Consider the following 15,173-nt stretch of genomic DNA (forward strand, 5'->3'; position numbering starts at 1 on the left):
TAACCCCCTAACCCCCTAACCCCCTAACCCCTAACCCCCTAACCCCCTAACCCCCTAACCCCCTAACCCCCTAACAGCTTGAAGCATGATCCTTTACATTCTCAACTGTAAGCGCGTCCCACCGCATCATACATAGGTGCTGATGGACATAGACATCGATCGACAGAATCTTGCAGTCTCGAAACTGCAGGGAATCATGGATGACCTGGACCTGACTACCCAGCAGTTCGCTACCTGTGTATCGGTATTGTTCGCTGGATACCTACCGTTTCAGATTCCGTCAAACTACATCATCTCTCGCATTCCACGACCTGGACTTTGTGAGTCGAGAGTGCTATCCCGTCATTTCTGCTAATGATCGCAGATATTTGCTGCGCTGTTGTCTGCTGGGGAGCGATCTCTGCGGCCACGGCTGCTGTGCAGTCCTACTCTGCCTTGGTGGGAGTTCGAGTCGTGCTCGGTGCAGTCGAAGCCGTCTTCTTCCCTGGTAAATGCGGACGTACAACGCTTGGCTTTATGCTGATGAATTATAGGTGTGCTATACTATCTCTCTGCTTGGTACACCAAGAAAGAACTAGGAAAACGATATGCCGGTCTCTTCATCGGTCAACAGTTGGGGAACGGATTCGGAGGGCTTATCGCCGCCGGGGTCTTGAAACTCGATGGTAAACACGGAATTCGCGGATGGCGATGGCTCTTCATCGTGTAAGCCGCTACATTCGAGTACAGAGACAAAGACGACTGATTCATCCAGTGAGGGGGTGGTTACCGTGGGATTCGGTATCATCTTTGCTTTCGTAATGGTGATTACAGCAGTATATTCCATGCGAATCTGTCTGACATAACTAGCCCGAATTTCCTCACAACGCGCGAGTTCTTAAACCAATCGAGCGAGACCTTGCTGTATGGCGGTTGGAGCAAGAAGCTGGTGCCGGCGAAGCTCATGATGACATCTCTACCACTAGAGCCTATCTTTCCGCCTTGAAGGACCCGAAGGTGTGTTGAAAGCTGAATCACTGAATTGAATGCTGATACCCTTGCCAGGTTTACATGCTCATTGGCTGCATGATGTGCTCACAAGCGATGGGTTCTGTTGGTGAGTGGGATTGTAACCGTATTCGCCTCAGCTGATTCATGGCTTTAGGAAACTTCTTCCCCACTATTCTACAGGCTTTGGGGTATGACTCATTGATTACTCTTTGCCTCACAGCTCCTCCATATAGTCAGTTGCCCTCTTCTTCCACTGACATTAGGCTGATGTCAATCAGTCTTCGCGTGCTTCATCTTCGCTGGCATCTCGTGGTGGTCGGACGTGAGTGATGTTCCTTTCCTGTGGTCATCCATAACAGTGTGTAGCGCAAACAAATCATGTACTGGCCGATAATTGTGTGTCTCTGCATCGGTATTGTCATTTACATTATCGCCATGACTACTCTCAGTGTCGGCGCTCGATACTTTGCCATGATGTGGACGCCAGTTGCCAATGGTGCGTAAGGAGACGTTTATTTGATTACTTGATTAACTGTCATCAGTCGTGCCGCAATTGTTCATCTATAACACGCTCTCGCTGCATGTTGCAAGGCCATACCCTAAGCGGGCTGCAGGTCTTGCCCTGATTAACGCAATTGGTGGAACCTCGAATATTTGGGGCTCCTATGTGTGGTTCGCACCTCCTCATTTCTACGCTGGGTTCGGCATGGGTCAGTCGCCCTTCTTCCAATAGAGCTTAGGGCTAACCCTGCTTCAGTGCTTGCTGTCAATGTTGTCTTTTTATGTATCATCACATTCTACAGATTCTTCGTAAGGAGGGAGAATTGTCGACTGGACGCGGGCGGCGAAGGAGCACGAGCGGTGATGAGGAGAGGCGTAACGGAAGAACAGATGTCCTTGGGATGGAGGTTCGTCGGCTACTAAGTCCCTCCTGGATGGCAACAGTCAAGTCGATGAAGGGTAGAGAACAGAACATCGAGGCGAGGGACGGTTGGGGGAAGTAGGCGAACATAGAGGTACCTCGGTCCTCGTAGTAGAGGTCGGATTACACCTTAAGCTACTTTAATTTCGTGTCCTTGTTCGTTTGTCTACGGTTGTATTTGGAGCGTTAAATTTGAACATTGGAATGGCTATAGGCTAGAGAGTTTGAAAGATTAATAAGCTGCATGGACGATGCATTTTTCTATTCGAACGGTTGCTCCTTTTATTATTTTCAAGCCTATGAGCCGACTCATCTTTTCCATACTTCCCCTGCATCTTCCGCTCGGACCACGCACTCTTTCCCTCAACTAATGTCTCTGCATGTCCTCCTCTTTTTCTGCCTCCTCTCATTCTCTCCTCGACACCCCACAATTACTTCACTGTCTTCCTCACTCCTTCTTTCTTCTTCGCCTCTCACCCTCATACCTCTCTACCCATGCAGATGTAGAAGGGGGCAAACATGGAGTTAGTGAAGAAGTCGAAGGTCCAAACAACAGCAATCTAGAGGAACGGCGGTAGGAGTTTATGAGGTCATTTGACTTATCATGAAAGTTGAGCGAGCTATAGTTGTTATGTTAACAATGCACTATACACCTAATATTGATCTTGCATTTATTAGGGCAGATCATTATTTAGATAAATTTCAATGTGCTAGTGGAGGCAAGAAGCAGGAGTAATCTATAATGTAGCATAATACATCACACTAATCATGTAAACACGAGCAATACGAAACCTCTATAGCCTCTACGAAATCCCCATATTTAACTGAATGGTGCTAAAGCTCCGGTTATCTCTTACTCGGATAAAGACTCATTCACTTTGATACCCCTCCTCTTTCTCCAGAGCGTTAATCCCCGTTTCCATAATTTGCGATCAGTTCCACTGCTGGGCACCAGCTGCATCGTTACACCAAGAGATTCGACCTCAAAATTGCGGTGTTCATCGTCAAAAAAAAGCTATTAAGTTACCCGTCAGCAGTGTTTCTTAAGGAAAGATGATGCGACGGGGATATACCATTTGTTCGTACGGAATGCCCGTTTTGCGATGGATCTCTCGGAAATGTCTAAGTTTCGAGCCTATGAGGAAATGCTCATCAGTCTGTTGTTAAATGATGTTCAATACCGCGCAACTCACCAGGATAAATCTCCATCTGCGAGAGGCAGAAATATCTCTTAGACTTCCATGTAAAGAGTAAGAGTAATTCGTGCTCACCGTATTAAAATATGAGATCGCTTTCACATGGTCACCGCCCTCGTCAGCGGGCAAAAGCAACATCCTGAGCGCTTCCTTTGCCAGTTCAGGGGCACTCGTCCTCGATGCAGCAGCTACGTGTATTCTTCGGTGTTTAAGTTCGGCGAGGATAGAGGGTACTTCATGGTAGAAAGAAAGATTTTGTCCACGCCTGCATTCCGTGAGTAGCTTGTTACGCGAGCGTACAAAAGAGACAGGGACGAAAGACTCACCGATCGACAAGCTGGTTAACAACGTCTCCATTACGCTTGAGTGGAGGAATAATATGCGTCTATTGACCATTCTTCGTTAGTGCTCGTCTCCTAGTTGACAATACGTCGCCCCGTGAAACGCAACGCCCAAACATACATCTATCCACAGATCCCAAAGGGTATAACTGGTGCATTGGATATATCAGCCTGCTTATCAGGATATTATTAAAAAAGTGTAGATACTCAAGGTCGAACGCCACAAGTAGAGGGTAAGCATCCAGATCATTCGGCGAAACGGTTCGATACTTTTCGGCAGGTGGTGAAGGTTCGCGGCGGGAGGCGGCTCTTCGAGGCATCGTTTGGACTTTGTGAAAATGTAAATTAACGAGCTTTCTACCCTGCCCGTAAGTTGAAAGGTATTGAATACGTGAACGAGGTGTAGTTGCAAGTCTCAAATGTAATGGCGATCTTTCGATATGTGATTCGGTCCGTCGTTGGGTCGTTGTTCGTGCTTTCTTCGATCCAGTGAGAACAAGTGATGACGTAAGGGTTTTTTTATTTTCTCACGGTCGACTTCTGTTTATCCCCCGGGCAATGTCTCCCGATAGCGGACGGACCTTGAGTTAAGCCTTAAGCCTTAGATTGTTGCACCTCGAAGAACATCCTGTAAATAATCGATAGCCCTCGTAATTCCAGGAGCAAACAGTGAATATTTATCATTATGGCTGCTGAAAAACAACAACAACGTATGACCTAGCCCCTCTTGAAAGTTCGTCTCTCGCTAATTCGGTTGTGCAGCCTTGCCTCTTGGGAAACCTGTTCCCGCTAAAGAAGGAGAGGAGAAAGTGGAATTGAGTGATGAAGGAGATGAAGACAGAGAGGATCTTGAGGAGGAAAATGATGAAGACTTCGATGAGGACGAAGACGAGGACGACGAGGATGAGGATGAGAATGAGAATGAGAATGAGAATGAGGATGAGGATGAGGAAGACGAAGACGAAGAGGGCGACGATGGTATTGACCACAAGAAGGTGCTGTCGGACTTTTACAATGTAAGGCCTAGGGCCTTGCCACAGGACCTAGTATGATATCGGAACTGTGCTAATGGGCCGTTTGGTAGACCGAACAAGTGGACGAAGAGGATGATGAGGATGTCATCGAAGGCAAAGAGGATGCGGGAGTCAGCAACCTGAAGCGAAAGGCGGACGGTGAGGAACATGGCGAGGCAAAAAAAAACAAGGCCTAGTTTCATGTACAATCGTATCGGCCTTATTAACATATTAGTAAATGGAATGGTACAAAAAGTGTGTATCGACGGAAATGTACTATTATTGCAATAGTGTATGATGATATCTTGATCGCATAGGTGGCCGCAAGTCAACGAAATGTGTATGATTCCTCGCTGTCTCTCAGGATATGAACCGTATAACCTTAAAAGAAACTTTTCTTTGGTTTATTGCTTCTTCTATCTCTCGCTACATCCTCTTCTGACATAGAGCCTGCTACGTTCTCACCGGTGACCTCGCTCGTTGCTTGAGAACAAACGGAAACACAAACGGAACGATATGTATTGTTACCGGTCACGTGACTAATTACTTGGTAACCCTGCCGAGAACGTTCATAAGATCTATCGATGTCATTCCACACCTTGAAAACAACTTACATCTGCCTTTCCAGTTTAATTCCTTCATTCTTACCGCGATGTCCAAGTCCACGTACTCGGACGAACCTCTAGCTGCTGAGGACTACGAGCTCCAGCCAACATCCAACGCAAACGACCCGTTGCTTCCATCGTACTCCCAGCACCCTTTCACATCGCCTCATCAGCAGCTACAACGCGAACGACGTGCCACTCGACTTCGCTCGGTTTTATCACGCATCTGTATCGCATTCTTGATAGTAGTACCGACATTTGCATTTGCGGCTTGCTACTTTGGGAGGACAACTTTGGATAAGGTGAGAACTTGGGACAGTTTACCGCCAGAGGTACAAGATTGGCTGGACAAGATCGCGCCTGCCAAGACCCATGCGGATCACTCAAATTTCCCGACAGAGTAGGTGCTCCATTTGTATAGATGAAATCTCCTCTTATGTAACTTGCCAGCATTGGTTACGCCGGACCGACACCAACTGGTAGCGAGTGAGTCGTTAGTAAGCTTCCTTTCATTAAGTGATCGACTAACAAATCGAAAGGGCCGCCCTCATTGCTACTGCTCCCGTGGTTCCATCCCACACCGATGTCTACCCTCTTATCCGTCCTACTAACAAGGTCTCCAAAGGTTTTAGCGTCCTTCAACATTGGGGAAATCTCAGTCCATATTACTCGGTGGATTCTCATGGTCTTCCTGAGTCAGGTAGCCTCATTCCTGAGCAATGTGAGCTGGAAAGTTTACATTGGTTACAGAGGCATGGTGCGAGGTATGATTCTTGTTCATCCATGGAGTAACATGCTAATATTTATTATAGGTATCCTACTTCATACCCCGAGGGCCCTGTTGCTTTAGCCTCTAGACTCAAGAGCGCGAAAGGGTGGAAAGCCAAAGGCGATCTTTCTTTCCTTAATGACTGGAGCTACCAGCTCGGAGCTGAGATCCTTACGCCGTTTGGTCGTAGTCAACTTTGTGAGTATTGCAATTCTGTTTCAAACAATGTTGAGACAAACAATGTGAGAGGGGAAGCAGGCTAACATATCCTAGTCAATCTCGGCGTTTCTGCAAGGATTAAATACGGCTTTTTGCTCGACAAGTTCAAAGGTAAATTGCCCGTCTTCCGGACAGAGAGTCAAGAGTGAGTACATGCTTCCGTATATCAACACCTTAACACTGACACGGAGACAGCCGCATGTTGAAATCTGCTCAGAACTTTGCTGTCGGTACGTCTTAACTTCGCTAATCCCTTTATATTTGAGCTCACTTCTATCTACAGGCTTCTTCGGGGTCCCAGCAGATGATCAATATAATCTTGAAGTCACTATTGAGGCTCCAGGCTTTAATAACACTCTCGCGCCTTTCACGACTGTGAGTCTCATTTGGCGATCTCAAGCGCGAGAATATTAGCTTACACAATGTGCGTCAGTGCCGAGGAACAGGCGTCGATTACAAATCGAAGCTTGCAGAATGGGATTCCATTTATCTCGCAAAGGCGAAGAAGCGATTGCAGGAGAACATGCAGGGGTATAATCTCAGTTTCATGGACGTTAAAGACATGGTAAGCGCTGTCCTGGATATTAATCTGTCCTTTTGGCTAATTGACCCGCTGTGCAGATGGAAATGTGTGCTTACGAGGTAGGCTGCGTTTGGTATACCCCAACCTGTAAACCTAATTCTGGAAACTCAGACTGTTGCTCTCGGTCACTCTGCCTTCTGCGATCTGTTCACTCAAAAGGAATGGAAGGGCTTCCAGTACCGAAACGATATCTTTTGGTGGTATTCGTCAAGTTTCGGATATGCTCCTGCTAAGGCGATGGGTATGGGATGGGTGCAAGAGCTGGTCTCGAGGTTAACGAAGAGTAGATCATACTCGTTCAGTGCCAGGACGGAGTGCTGACGACGACTGTAGCTCGACTCACCGAGTTTAACTCTACTACAAATTCATCGTTCCACGACGACGTTCACTTCCCTCTTGGAGATGCTCTGTATGATGGTTTATTCAATATCAATTGCTTTGGCTGTTCTGACAGGTATGATAGATATGTCGACTTCACCCACGACACCCAATTTGCCCTCTGTACGCCATTTTTTCTTTTGTAACAAGATCGAAATTACCTCTGACAATCAACTCAGTACTTCCTACGATGAACCTCACAACCTTTGCCGAAACAGGAGACCTTCCCACCGATCATATCCCCAAGCATCGTTCCTTCGTCTCCTCCAAGTAGGCAATAGCACATTTCTACCCCTTTGTTATTGGGGCTGACGCTGCCATAGGATTATGCCATTCGCCACTAACCTCCAAGTCCAGGTCCTTTCTTGTTCTGGCGAGAAGAAGCTCCGACTCATTCTAAATGACGCTCCCATCCCTCTTACCGGTATCAACGGGTGCCCTGAAGATGATGACGGACTTTGCCCGGTGGATACATTTGTGGCGGCAATGAAGACTCTCATAGGTGAGATCGATTTCGCTAAGGAGTGTGCGTTGGACAAGGAAACTCTAGAGGAGGAACAAGAAGTCGGAGAGGAAGAGATGGCAGAGGTGAAGGTTGATGGGCTTCAGAAGGTCGAAGATGAGGAGGAAGACAACAAAAAAGGTGATGACGATGATGGCGATAGCGACAGTGACAGCGACAGCGGCAGCGACAGCGATGACGACGATAATTAGGCATACAGCAATGAGCCGAACATATCGCTCGCTCTCCATTATGATTTATAACTTTTAAGTGTAATACTTCTGCTCTGAAGATGTGCCCCATAGATCCATGCATTAAATGATGCCTTGTATTCGATATGTCTCTATCTGACATCAATGAAGAGGCGGCGACACATCAGACCTTCTCACCACGTTCAACTACCTCGTCAGAGACGATTCTTCCCACAGAGCCCATATCTGACGTATCCCAACCGTTTTCCTCCAAGTACCTCCTGAACTCTACATCCTCATCCTCCAACTGCGCCCTTCTGTTCGGTACAATTGTCATGACTACTATCGCTGCGACAACACAAATGCCTGAACCGATGAGAAAAATGGCTTGTTGCCCTTTGAGAGTCGTGGCAAAACGGGCTTCGATAAGGGGGAAAACTTGTGTACCCACAGCGGCGCCTGCTTTACCGATAGCTGCTGCTAAACCAAGAGCATGACCCCTGCAGGTATCATGTTAGGATTTCACTATCTGATATCCGATAGAGAATTAAAAGAGACGTCATACGCACCTAACAGGGGTGGGGAATGATTCGGAAGAGACTATGAAGTTGCAGTTGCCCGGTCCGACGGAGAGAAAACATTGGAAAAGGCCGAAGAGGATGACGAAAGCGGCGAAAGCGCCTGTGCCGTTGTTACGAAGGGGTTCCATAGCACCTAGAGACCGGCGTAAGTGCGCTTGTTAAAACTTGATTTGAGACGCTCTCAGGACATACCGCCAATAACGAAACCAAAAATTGCGACCATTACTAGTCCAAAAGCGTATGTCTGCCTAGGTCCGAGACGGTCAATGATGAAACCTACGCGTGTAACCGCGTTAGTTTGGTACATATGGAATGTTTACCAGTATGAAAAAGCAGACTCACCTCCAAAGAACGCGCCAGGAAGGGCAAACGCATTGACGAGCGCTCCCCATCCGTTTGAAGCTAACAGTGATTGATTACTGCTGAATCCGGCAGTGATGGTAGGTGCGAGGAGGTTGAATGGATATACAACAGCGTCATAGAGAAACCAGACAAGAGAACATCTATTCTTGTGATCAGCTAAACTAGTCAGAGAACTTAGCACAGGGTGGGCTTACCCAAGCAAAGGTTTCCAATAACGTTTGAACGCAAGCCAGTAAGGAAATTTTGGACTTTTAATGGAATGTTTTGAGTAGAGAGTTGAGTCTGCCATACGCACACGGAAGAGAAAGATCGACAATGGCATCTTTACGGTTAGTCACGCTCCATGAATAAGCGAACTTACAATGATACCGATACCGAAGCATATACGCCAGACTCCGACGTGAGGTTCACCTCCGTACGCGGCGAGGACGATGAGGAACACGATAGCAGAGGCAACGAAGCCGGCGATGATGGCTGTATTGGTGCTTGATGCTACGAGGAGTCCTCTCTTCTTCCTCAACCTATTGATAATAAGCGCGACACATACAAGAGACGATGTACTAGAGATGTGTAACATACGTATGGGTCTCATCTGCAGCTTCCACAGCGCTCGTCGTACATACTGCGTACTCACCGCCAGCACCTAGGCCAGCAACGCCGCGCCCAATCACGATCATCCATAGCATTCCAACTTCACTCTTCCCATGCGCTGCAGTTGCAAGGGTTACGCCGAGAACAAGGAAGAAGGTGCAACCGATAATACCCCATCGACGACCAAGACGGTCGGCGCAGAGACCGAAGAGGATCATCTGTAAGGATTGTCAGACGGAGAAGATTAAACAGAAAATTGGAACTTACTCCAAAGATATCCCCAATAAGGATGGAATTGCTTAGACGAGTCTTCATAGTTGAGTTAAGGGCGGTGGGATAGAGCTTTGCCATGACGGTGTTCGTATAACCTAGTCCTTCATCAGCTTTGACGTGAAATTACGTGTAAAAAGTATACGGTACCGGTAATCTGGATGTTATAACCATCCGAGAAAAGGGCTACACCTGCAATGAGTACAGACAAGGTCTGCATCCATTTTCGTTTCTTTGGCGTCTCGAGCTCAGCGAGTGGTGCTGCGTGAATGGTAGTATCGATGTCCTGCTCGGGGAGGTATCCCATTTTGTCGTCATAGGAAAGAGTAGACATTTTGGAATCCACGAACTTTTGTTTGATAAAGAATAGTCGATTCGTGGTTGCCTATATACCTTACTGGGGTTTAAATTATCTCAGAGGATGTCGAGGTCGGCAGACCATATCGGGTTTCGGCCTTCCGTCTATTCGTGACATTCGAAGTAAATAATACTTGAGAGACCTTCTGTAGCCAATACTCTTTTGAAAATGCAGCATAGAATAGCATATGAAGGCAGTACCTGATCATTATCAACAACGTGCTCAATACTGTTACAGTGGTAACACCGGAGTCCAATACTCACATACTGATGCCGAGCCTGTCCGAGTTCTTTCGGATATCATCCGGACGTACGCTCTACCTCCCAAGGCCTCCCAATTGTCGAATGTAACTGGATATCAACGAATAATACGGTAGATCAGGTCTGACGGAGAAGTAGATTGAACGTGTTTGTGATGGCATTAGCCGCCGAAGCGAGATTATTTATTATTATCTTCTTCTTCTTAATTAGCCCCGCCGTCGCTTATTGCCGCTGCTGTTTTACGCGCGGAATTTTAATCGACGACCTATTTTCGATCGTACGCATTTCTTGTTGTTCATTCGCACGTTCGTATTTATATTAAGTCCGAACACTTCACCAAATTGACCCGAGTTGGCCGGCACCAGGACCTTTGTACTATGCGCAGACAGATCCATTTCTGGATAAGTAGCGAAATGAGCAGTTTTTGGGCTCACGAAGCACACGACCATCTACTTAGCGGCAGTAATCAAACAGCCGCCTGCAAAACGACACTTCTCGGTGTCCTCCTCCTTTACAAAGCGATAAAATGGTGAAGAGATTATTACAGGGGCTGAATTTGGGTGCTGGCTTGGCGGTGAAATGGTATGCCTTCGTATTTCTACGCCTGGTAAGTTTCTTTTTTATTGATTGTATCATACGAATACGAGTAATTGACGAACCTTGCGCCGGGAAAAGCTTCCCGCTGGACCTCGATATCTCCCAACTATTTTGAGCTGTACTTTAATGTACCTCGCATCTTACTTCTCACTTCGCTCCCTTGCTCAAAAACCAATTCGGACGTCGATTATCACGCCCATCCTAGTTCTTGGTGGACTTTACCATCCCATGTATCGTCTTCTCTCGACGGTTGGTGCTTTGGTCACCTTGATAGCTCCGCTTATGTCGTACGACTTTGTCTACCGCACCCATTTACTACATCCGTCACTACACATATCCTTCGCTCGGGTTGGCTGGGTAACAGAAACGTCGGCCAGCCTCTTATTTCGATCTACCTTCCCAGATCGAATCGGCGTATCCTATTGGCCTTCTCACAATGACAGCGCCGTCTCACATGTCGGACTTTCTCAATCCAGTGTCAAAACCGACTTCACTTCTCCTCTGTACATCAAAAATCTGCAACCGGGCATCACATACTTTTATAACTCGACTGCCGGCCACAAAGGTTCGTTCACTACTAGACGATCACAACATGATCAGAAGCAATTCAGCATTCTGAGTACAAGCTGCCAAAAGCCCAACTGGCCCTATAATCCTCTGTCTCATTCGTTGGCAATTAATGGTTTAGAACATGTCGATAACGTGGTCCGAAAAATGAAGAGAAAACCGGAAGCGATGCTGTTCTTAGGCGACTTCATCTGTGAGTACCCCTATCATCGCCTTCTTGGAGCAACTGAAGTGACACCTGACAGATTCAGACCTCCCATATCCCATCGCCGACTATACCACTTCGTACTATCGCCGACTTTACCGCCAGATCTACTCCAGCCCATCTTGGACCCCATTTCTGCGTTCAATCCCCTGGCTACACATGTTTGACGACCACGAGATCATCAACGACTACGCCCCTTCCACTTCTGCCCTTTCCAACATGTTCATAGAAGCCATCGATCCGTTCATAAACTATCAGCAAGTTGTCAACCCTCCCCCGGTCAGCTCCACACAACCGACGTACTTCCGCTTTGGAATAGGCGATGTATCATTCTTCGTCTTGGACTGCCGATCATGGCGTTCAGCTCAACCAGCTAGACCTGGATCCAATTCTACAGCTGGCTTTGGCAACAGGACGATGCTTGGAGAATCACAATTTACGGCAGTCAAAGAATGGGCAGAAGAAGGGACGAGAGATGGAAAATTACTGGTGCTTGTATCAGGAGTACCGATTACTCGCAATTGGTCGGAAGGGGATGATGAGATGGACAGTTGGGCTGTGAGTGCACTCTTTTCTCATTTTCCACAGGAGTACAAGCCTCTTATTGAAGTGTTAGGGTTATCTTGACGAACGTGAGGAGATTCTTGAAATGTTGTGGTCGTCCGGAGGAGCCGTCGTCATCTCCGGCGATCGACATGAGCACGGTAAGCTCTCCATATCCTTCTCCCTCGCTTTTCTTCTAACCTTCCCTATGCATTAGCAACCACATTATTCCCTCCTCCGCCTACGTCGCCTCACCTGAGCTCATCGTCCGTCATCGAGTTCTCCACCTCTCCTTTGTCATTTTTTCACCAACCTTGGACCCGAGAATACGTCCCACATCCGGACACTGACATTCCCATCCATCTGCAATGGCAAGGTGATAGTCGCTTTGGTGTGTTCGAGTTTGATACCACTGGAGAAAGACCGAGAGTCAAGTTTGAATTGATGGTAGATGGTGAGAAAGAATGGGAGTATGAGTGGGTAAAAGGGGTAGACGTGGTAATTCCGGACGTATGGCAGGCGTAATGCATACATAAATCTAAAGCGACAAATCTTGTCAAATGATGGGATTGAACGCATCCATGTGAGAAGAGAATTCATAAGTGGACAAAGGCGGTTTAAGGCGAGTCAGAGGAGACTTGCGACTTTCCGCGAAAGGACGAAAGATATGTTGTGGAGCTATTGATCTTAGGGTTTGCGATATGCCTTGCTGACAAAAGGCAAGCTCCGGTATAAGCTACATGCATATTTTTGTCCATTGAATCTTTATGTTGATATGAATATTTCCCAATGTACGATTGATGGGATCATGTATAACTTATACAACCTACAAACCTACTTCAAGCGCCTCTCGATATTTCGCCTACCATTGACCCAATCTGTCTCATGCAAAGTCATCTCAGGTGTACCGAACAGCGCATTATCGACGGCTTCCACACCGAGCATGAACTGCGAAGCTATCAGCTGAAGTATCCTACCGGAAACGAAAAATAACCCACAGAATGATCTTGATTACCACACTCATACTTCCAGCTTCCGAATCTGCCTCGAGAATGAATCCCATACTCTTGTTGAAGCTTTGGGAGGATCTTCTTGAGAGAGTCGTCTCGTCCGAGAGTAGGTGTAGGGCTTGTATCATTAGCCTTTAGATCTTGCAAAATGATTAAACCGCTCACTAGCCATAATCAAACCTCCTTTCATAGAACGACACAATGTCGTCCGTCGGCAATATCAACTCTGTGGCAATAGCTCCTTTGACGGTCTCCTTCATCAAATTTTCCAGATCGACAGGCTTGTCCGCAGACTGACAGACTTCAAACATCAAACTCCAGTACGGTCCTCCCTTTAGATCCTTCTCGAAGGGAAGCGAAGGGTCGGCTTTTTGAAGAACAGGCAGACGAGTAGAGATAGAGGGAACATTGTAAGGAGAATAGTTAGAAAAAATGGTGGCACGGTAGAAGGGAGCGCTGTCTTCTGGGAAGTACAACCAGCCTAAAAATGTCAGAAATGTTAAGGCCAAGTACAACTTACACTTGTCTCCAATTCTATCGGGTCTTTCTCCCCTGATTCCGATACCCAATACGATAGTCGAAGAATGCACTAAACCCTCCTTTGCAGCCACCTTCATCTCCTTCACAACCTCCTCTCCATTCGCAGCCCTCTCCATACGATCCAAAAGTCCGTCAAGTCGCATAGTCGAGATCAAATGTTTATACTTCACCCTTGTCCCGTCACCAAGTTCGGCAACTTTATCGGAAGCGTTGATTTTCTGGATATCGCCTTTGGAACCGAGTCGAAATCTGTTCTCCGGGAGTTGCTTGGCTACAGCAGTCCATATTCCACCAGTACCGTTTCGAGTGGGAAATCGGAAAGTAGCGTTGGGTCCCCAATTAGGAGCTGTTTCCATAGTGAGGGCGTTGCGCACAGCGGTACGGACGTTGGGCGCGGCCACACGTTCACCAAGCCATTTGCATTGCATCTGGGGAAGTCAGCCCTACAATGCAGAGTCAAACATATGGAAGGAGATACCTTCGTAGTGTTCACACCCCAGACTTTGAAGTTGTACGGCCGCATGAAGACGTCTGCGATACCTTCACCCATATTCCGTACGATCCATTCATCAAAAGTGACAGGTTTGTAATTGGGAGTGGCGGCGCGCTGCTCGGCAGCGGCGATAAGACCGTCAATGCACTTGACACGAAGATCCAGCGGAAGTTGAGAAACGTTATTTTGGTATGGGTCTATCTCTGTAAGCGTGGAGTCTTCAATATGATCGTAGACTCACAAGGAACCCAACGTCCGGCACTTCGAACATAACTAATCCTCTGGTGTGTTTGCCAGTCGTCTTTCGCAGGAAGGGCCCGATTGACCGCATCATCAAAGTACGCATAGTGTCTATTATGATGTCAGCTGTTTCCCGACGATGAAGACTCTTCACTAACGAAAAAATAACATGACCACCGACATCGAACAAGAAACCTTCCTTCGTCACGTCGGTACTTGCCAAACCTCCTGGAGCGGAAGCAGCGTCCACAATAATGAATGAGTGGCCAAGCTGATGGAGACGAGTAGCAGCTCCCAATCCAGTCTACGAAGGCGTCAGATTCGATCTTGTTCTGTCAATGATAAGAAACATACAGGTCCTGCACCAATGATTAAAGTTTCGACATTCACGAAATCTTCTTCAACGGAAGTCGCCGATTCCACATCAGAAAGCGCATCGAAGCCGGCCGTAACAGGCGTAGGTGGTTCGCTTTCAAAATCAAGTCTGGACGGCATCCTTCTGTTTTGTTTTCCACGGAAAATGTCAAGGAAAAGAGACAAAATCAAATGTTCGATGCACGTCGTAGAAAGAAACCCTCGCATTTTGCTCTGCCCTCAACGGGGCCAAAGCACCAAACCTGTGTTTACACCCAAAAAAAAATGTCTGCGGAGAGGCAATTAGCTGGAATGTCGTGCCTGTGACGTTTGACACAGTCGAGGGTTATTATACCAGTTTGTCGCGGCCCTTTTTCTTCATTTCTAGACTTTCCAATTATTTCGGACGTCAGTCAACAACATCCCCGCAAGTCCCAAATGTACCGTGTAGTTTTGGGTATTAAATAATACTAAATTTTATTGGCTATTTTA

The 15,173-nt window shown here is 47.1% G+C and overlaps 7 protein-coding genes across 7 annotated transcripts; 4 read left to right on the forward strand and 3 right to left on the reverse strand.

The window, feature by feature from the left end:
* Positions 1-196: 196 nt before the first annotated feature.
* CNG00010 (hypothetical protein) lies at positions 197-1,723 on the forward strand (the record flags this gene model as incomplete). Its single annotated transcript, XM_571717.1, has 10 exons — positions 197-320; positions 365-487; positions 534-705; positions 755-803; positions 850-996; positions 1,045-1,096; positions 1,211-1,222; positions 1,269-1,312; positions 1,357-1,486; positions 1,533-1,723. 10 exons carry the CDS (start codon positions 197-199, stop codon positions 1,721-1,723), a joined length of 1,044 nt encoding a protein of 347 aa, XP_571717.1.
* A 968-nt stretch (positions 1,724-2,691) lies between these two features.
* On the reverse strand, positions 2,692-3,887 carry CNG00015 (hypothetical protein). Its single transcript, XM_024658593.1, has 7 exons — positions 3,657-3,887; positions 3,571-3,598; positions 3,435-3,469; positions 3,184-3,373; positions 3,106-3,121; positions 2,986-3,047; positions 2,692-2,927 (listed from the first exon to the last, which is right to left on the reverse strand). Exons 1-7 carry the CDS (start codon positions 3,767-3,769, stop codon positions 2,766-2,768), a joined length of 606 nt encoding a protein of 201 aa, XP_024514518.1. The 5' UTR covers positions 3,770-3,887; the 3' UTR covers positions 2,692-2,765.
* A 162-nt stretch (positions 3,888-4,049) lies between these two features.
* On the forward strand, positions 4,050-4,733 carry CNG00020 (hypothetical protein). The gene is made up of 3 exons (XM_024657474.1): positions 4,050-4,159; positions 4,212-4,465; positions 4,534-4,733. Exons 1-3 carry the CDS (start codon positions 4,135-4,137, stop codon positions 4,657-4,659), a joined length of 405 nt encoding a protein of 134 aa, XP_024513156.1. The 5' UTR covers positions 4,050-4,134; the 3' UTR covers positions 4,660-4,733.
* Positions 4,734-5,071: 338 nt separating this feature from the next.
* Positions 5,072-7,847, forward strand: CNG00030 (phytase, putative). Its single transcript, XM_571719.1, has 14 exons — positions 5,072-5,467; positions 5,518-5,553; positions 5,607-5,831; positions 5,880-6,034; positions 6,110-6,200; positions 6,251-6,285; positions 6,339-6,430; positions 6,489-6,620; positions 6,677-6,697; positions 6,750-6,921; positions 6,972-7,047; positions 7,102-7,139; positions 7,196-7,286; positions 7,340-7,847. Exons 1-14 carry the CDS (start codon positions 5,115-5,117, stop codon positions 7,728-7,730), a joined length of 1,908 nt encoding a protein of 635 aa, XP_571719.1. The 5' UTR covers positions 5,072-5,114; the 3' UTR covers positions 7,731-7,847.
* On the reverse strand, positions 7,815-10,271 carry CNG00040 (metabolite transporter, putative). Its single transcript, XM_024657475.1, has 10 exons — positions 10,136-10,271; positions 9,665-10,072; positions 9,512-9,612; positions 9,233-9,462; positions 9,015-9,174; positions 8,848-8,975; positions 8,633-8,793; positions 8,483-8,566; positions 8,279-8,423; positions 7,815-8,209 (listed from the first exon to the last, which is right to left on the reverse strand). The coding sequence occupies exons 2-10, from the start codon at positions 9,846-9,848 to the stop codon at positions 7,894-7,896; spliced, it is 1,509 nt and encodes a 502-aa protein (XP_024513157.1). The 5' UTR covers positions 9,849-10,072; positions 10,136-10,271; the 3' UTR covers positions 7,815-7,893.
* A 144-nt stretch (positions 10,272-10,415) lies between these two features.
* Positions 10,416-12,799, forward strand: CNG00050 (conserved hypothetical protein). The gene is made up of 5 exons (XM_571722.2): positions 10,416-10,739; positions 10,808-11,489; positions 11,542-12,059; positions 12,118-12,205; positions 12,262-12,799. The coding sequence occupies exons 1-5, from the start codon at positions 10,659-10,661 to the stop codon at positions 12,567-12,569; spliced, it is 1,677 nt and encodes a 558-aa protein (XP_571722.1). The 5' UTR covers positions 10,416-10,658; the 3' UTR covers positions 12,570-12,799.
* On the reverse strand, positions 12,769-14,874 carry CNG00060 (conserved expressed protein). The gene is made up of 8 exons (XM_571723.2): positions 14,682-14,874; positions 14,486-14,631; positions 14,329-14,438; positions 14,073-14,284; positions 13,575-14,022; positions 13,220-13,535; positions 13,043-13,172; positions 12,769-12,992 (listed from the first exon to the last, which is right to left on the reverse strand). The coding sequence occupies exons 1-8, from the start codon at positions 14,820-14,822 to the stop codon at positions 12,879-12,881; spliced, it is 1,617 nt and encodes a 538-aa protein (XP_571723.1). The 5' UTR covers positions 14,823-14,874; the 3' UTR covers positions 12,769-12,878.
* Between the last annotated feature and the right edge of the window lie 299 nt (positions 14,875-15,173).

This window comes from Cryptococcus neoformans (genome assembly GCF_000091045.1).
Source record: "Cryptococcus neoformans var. neoformans JEC21 chromosome 7 sequence".
NCBI classification, from domain to species: domain Eukaryota; kingdom Fungi; phylum Basidiomycota; class Tremellomycetes; order Tremellales; family Cryptococcaceae; genus Cryptococcus; species Cryptococcus deneoformans.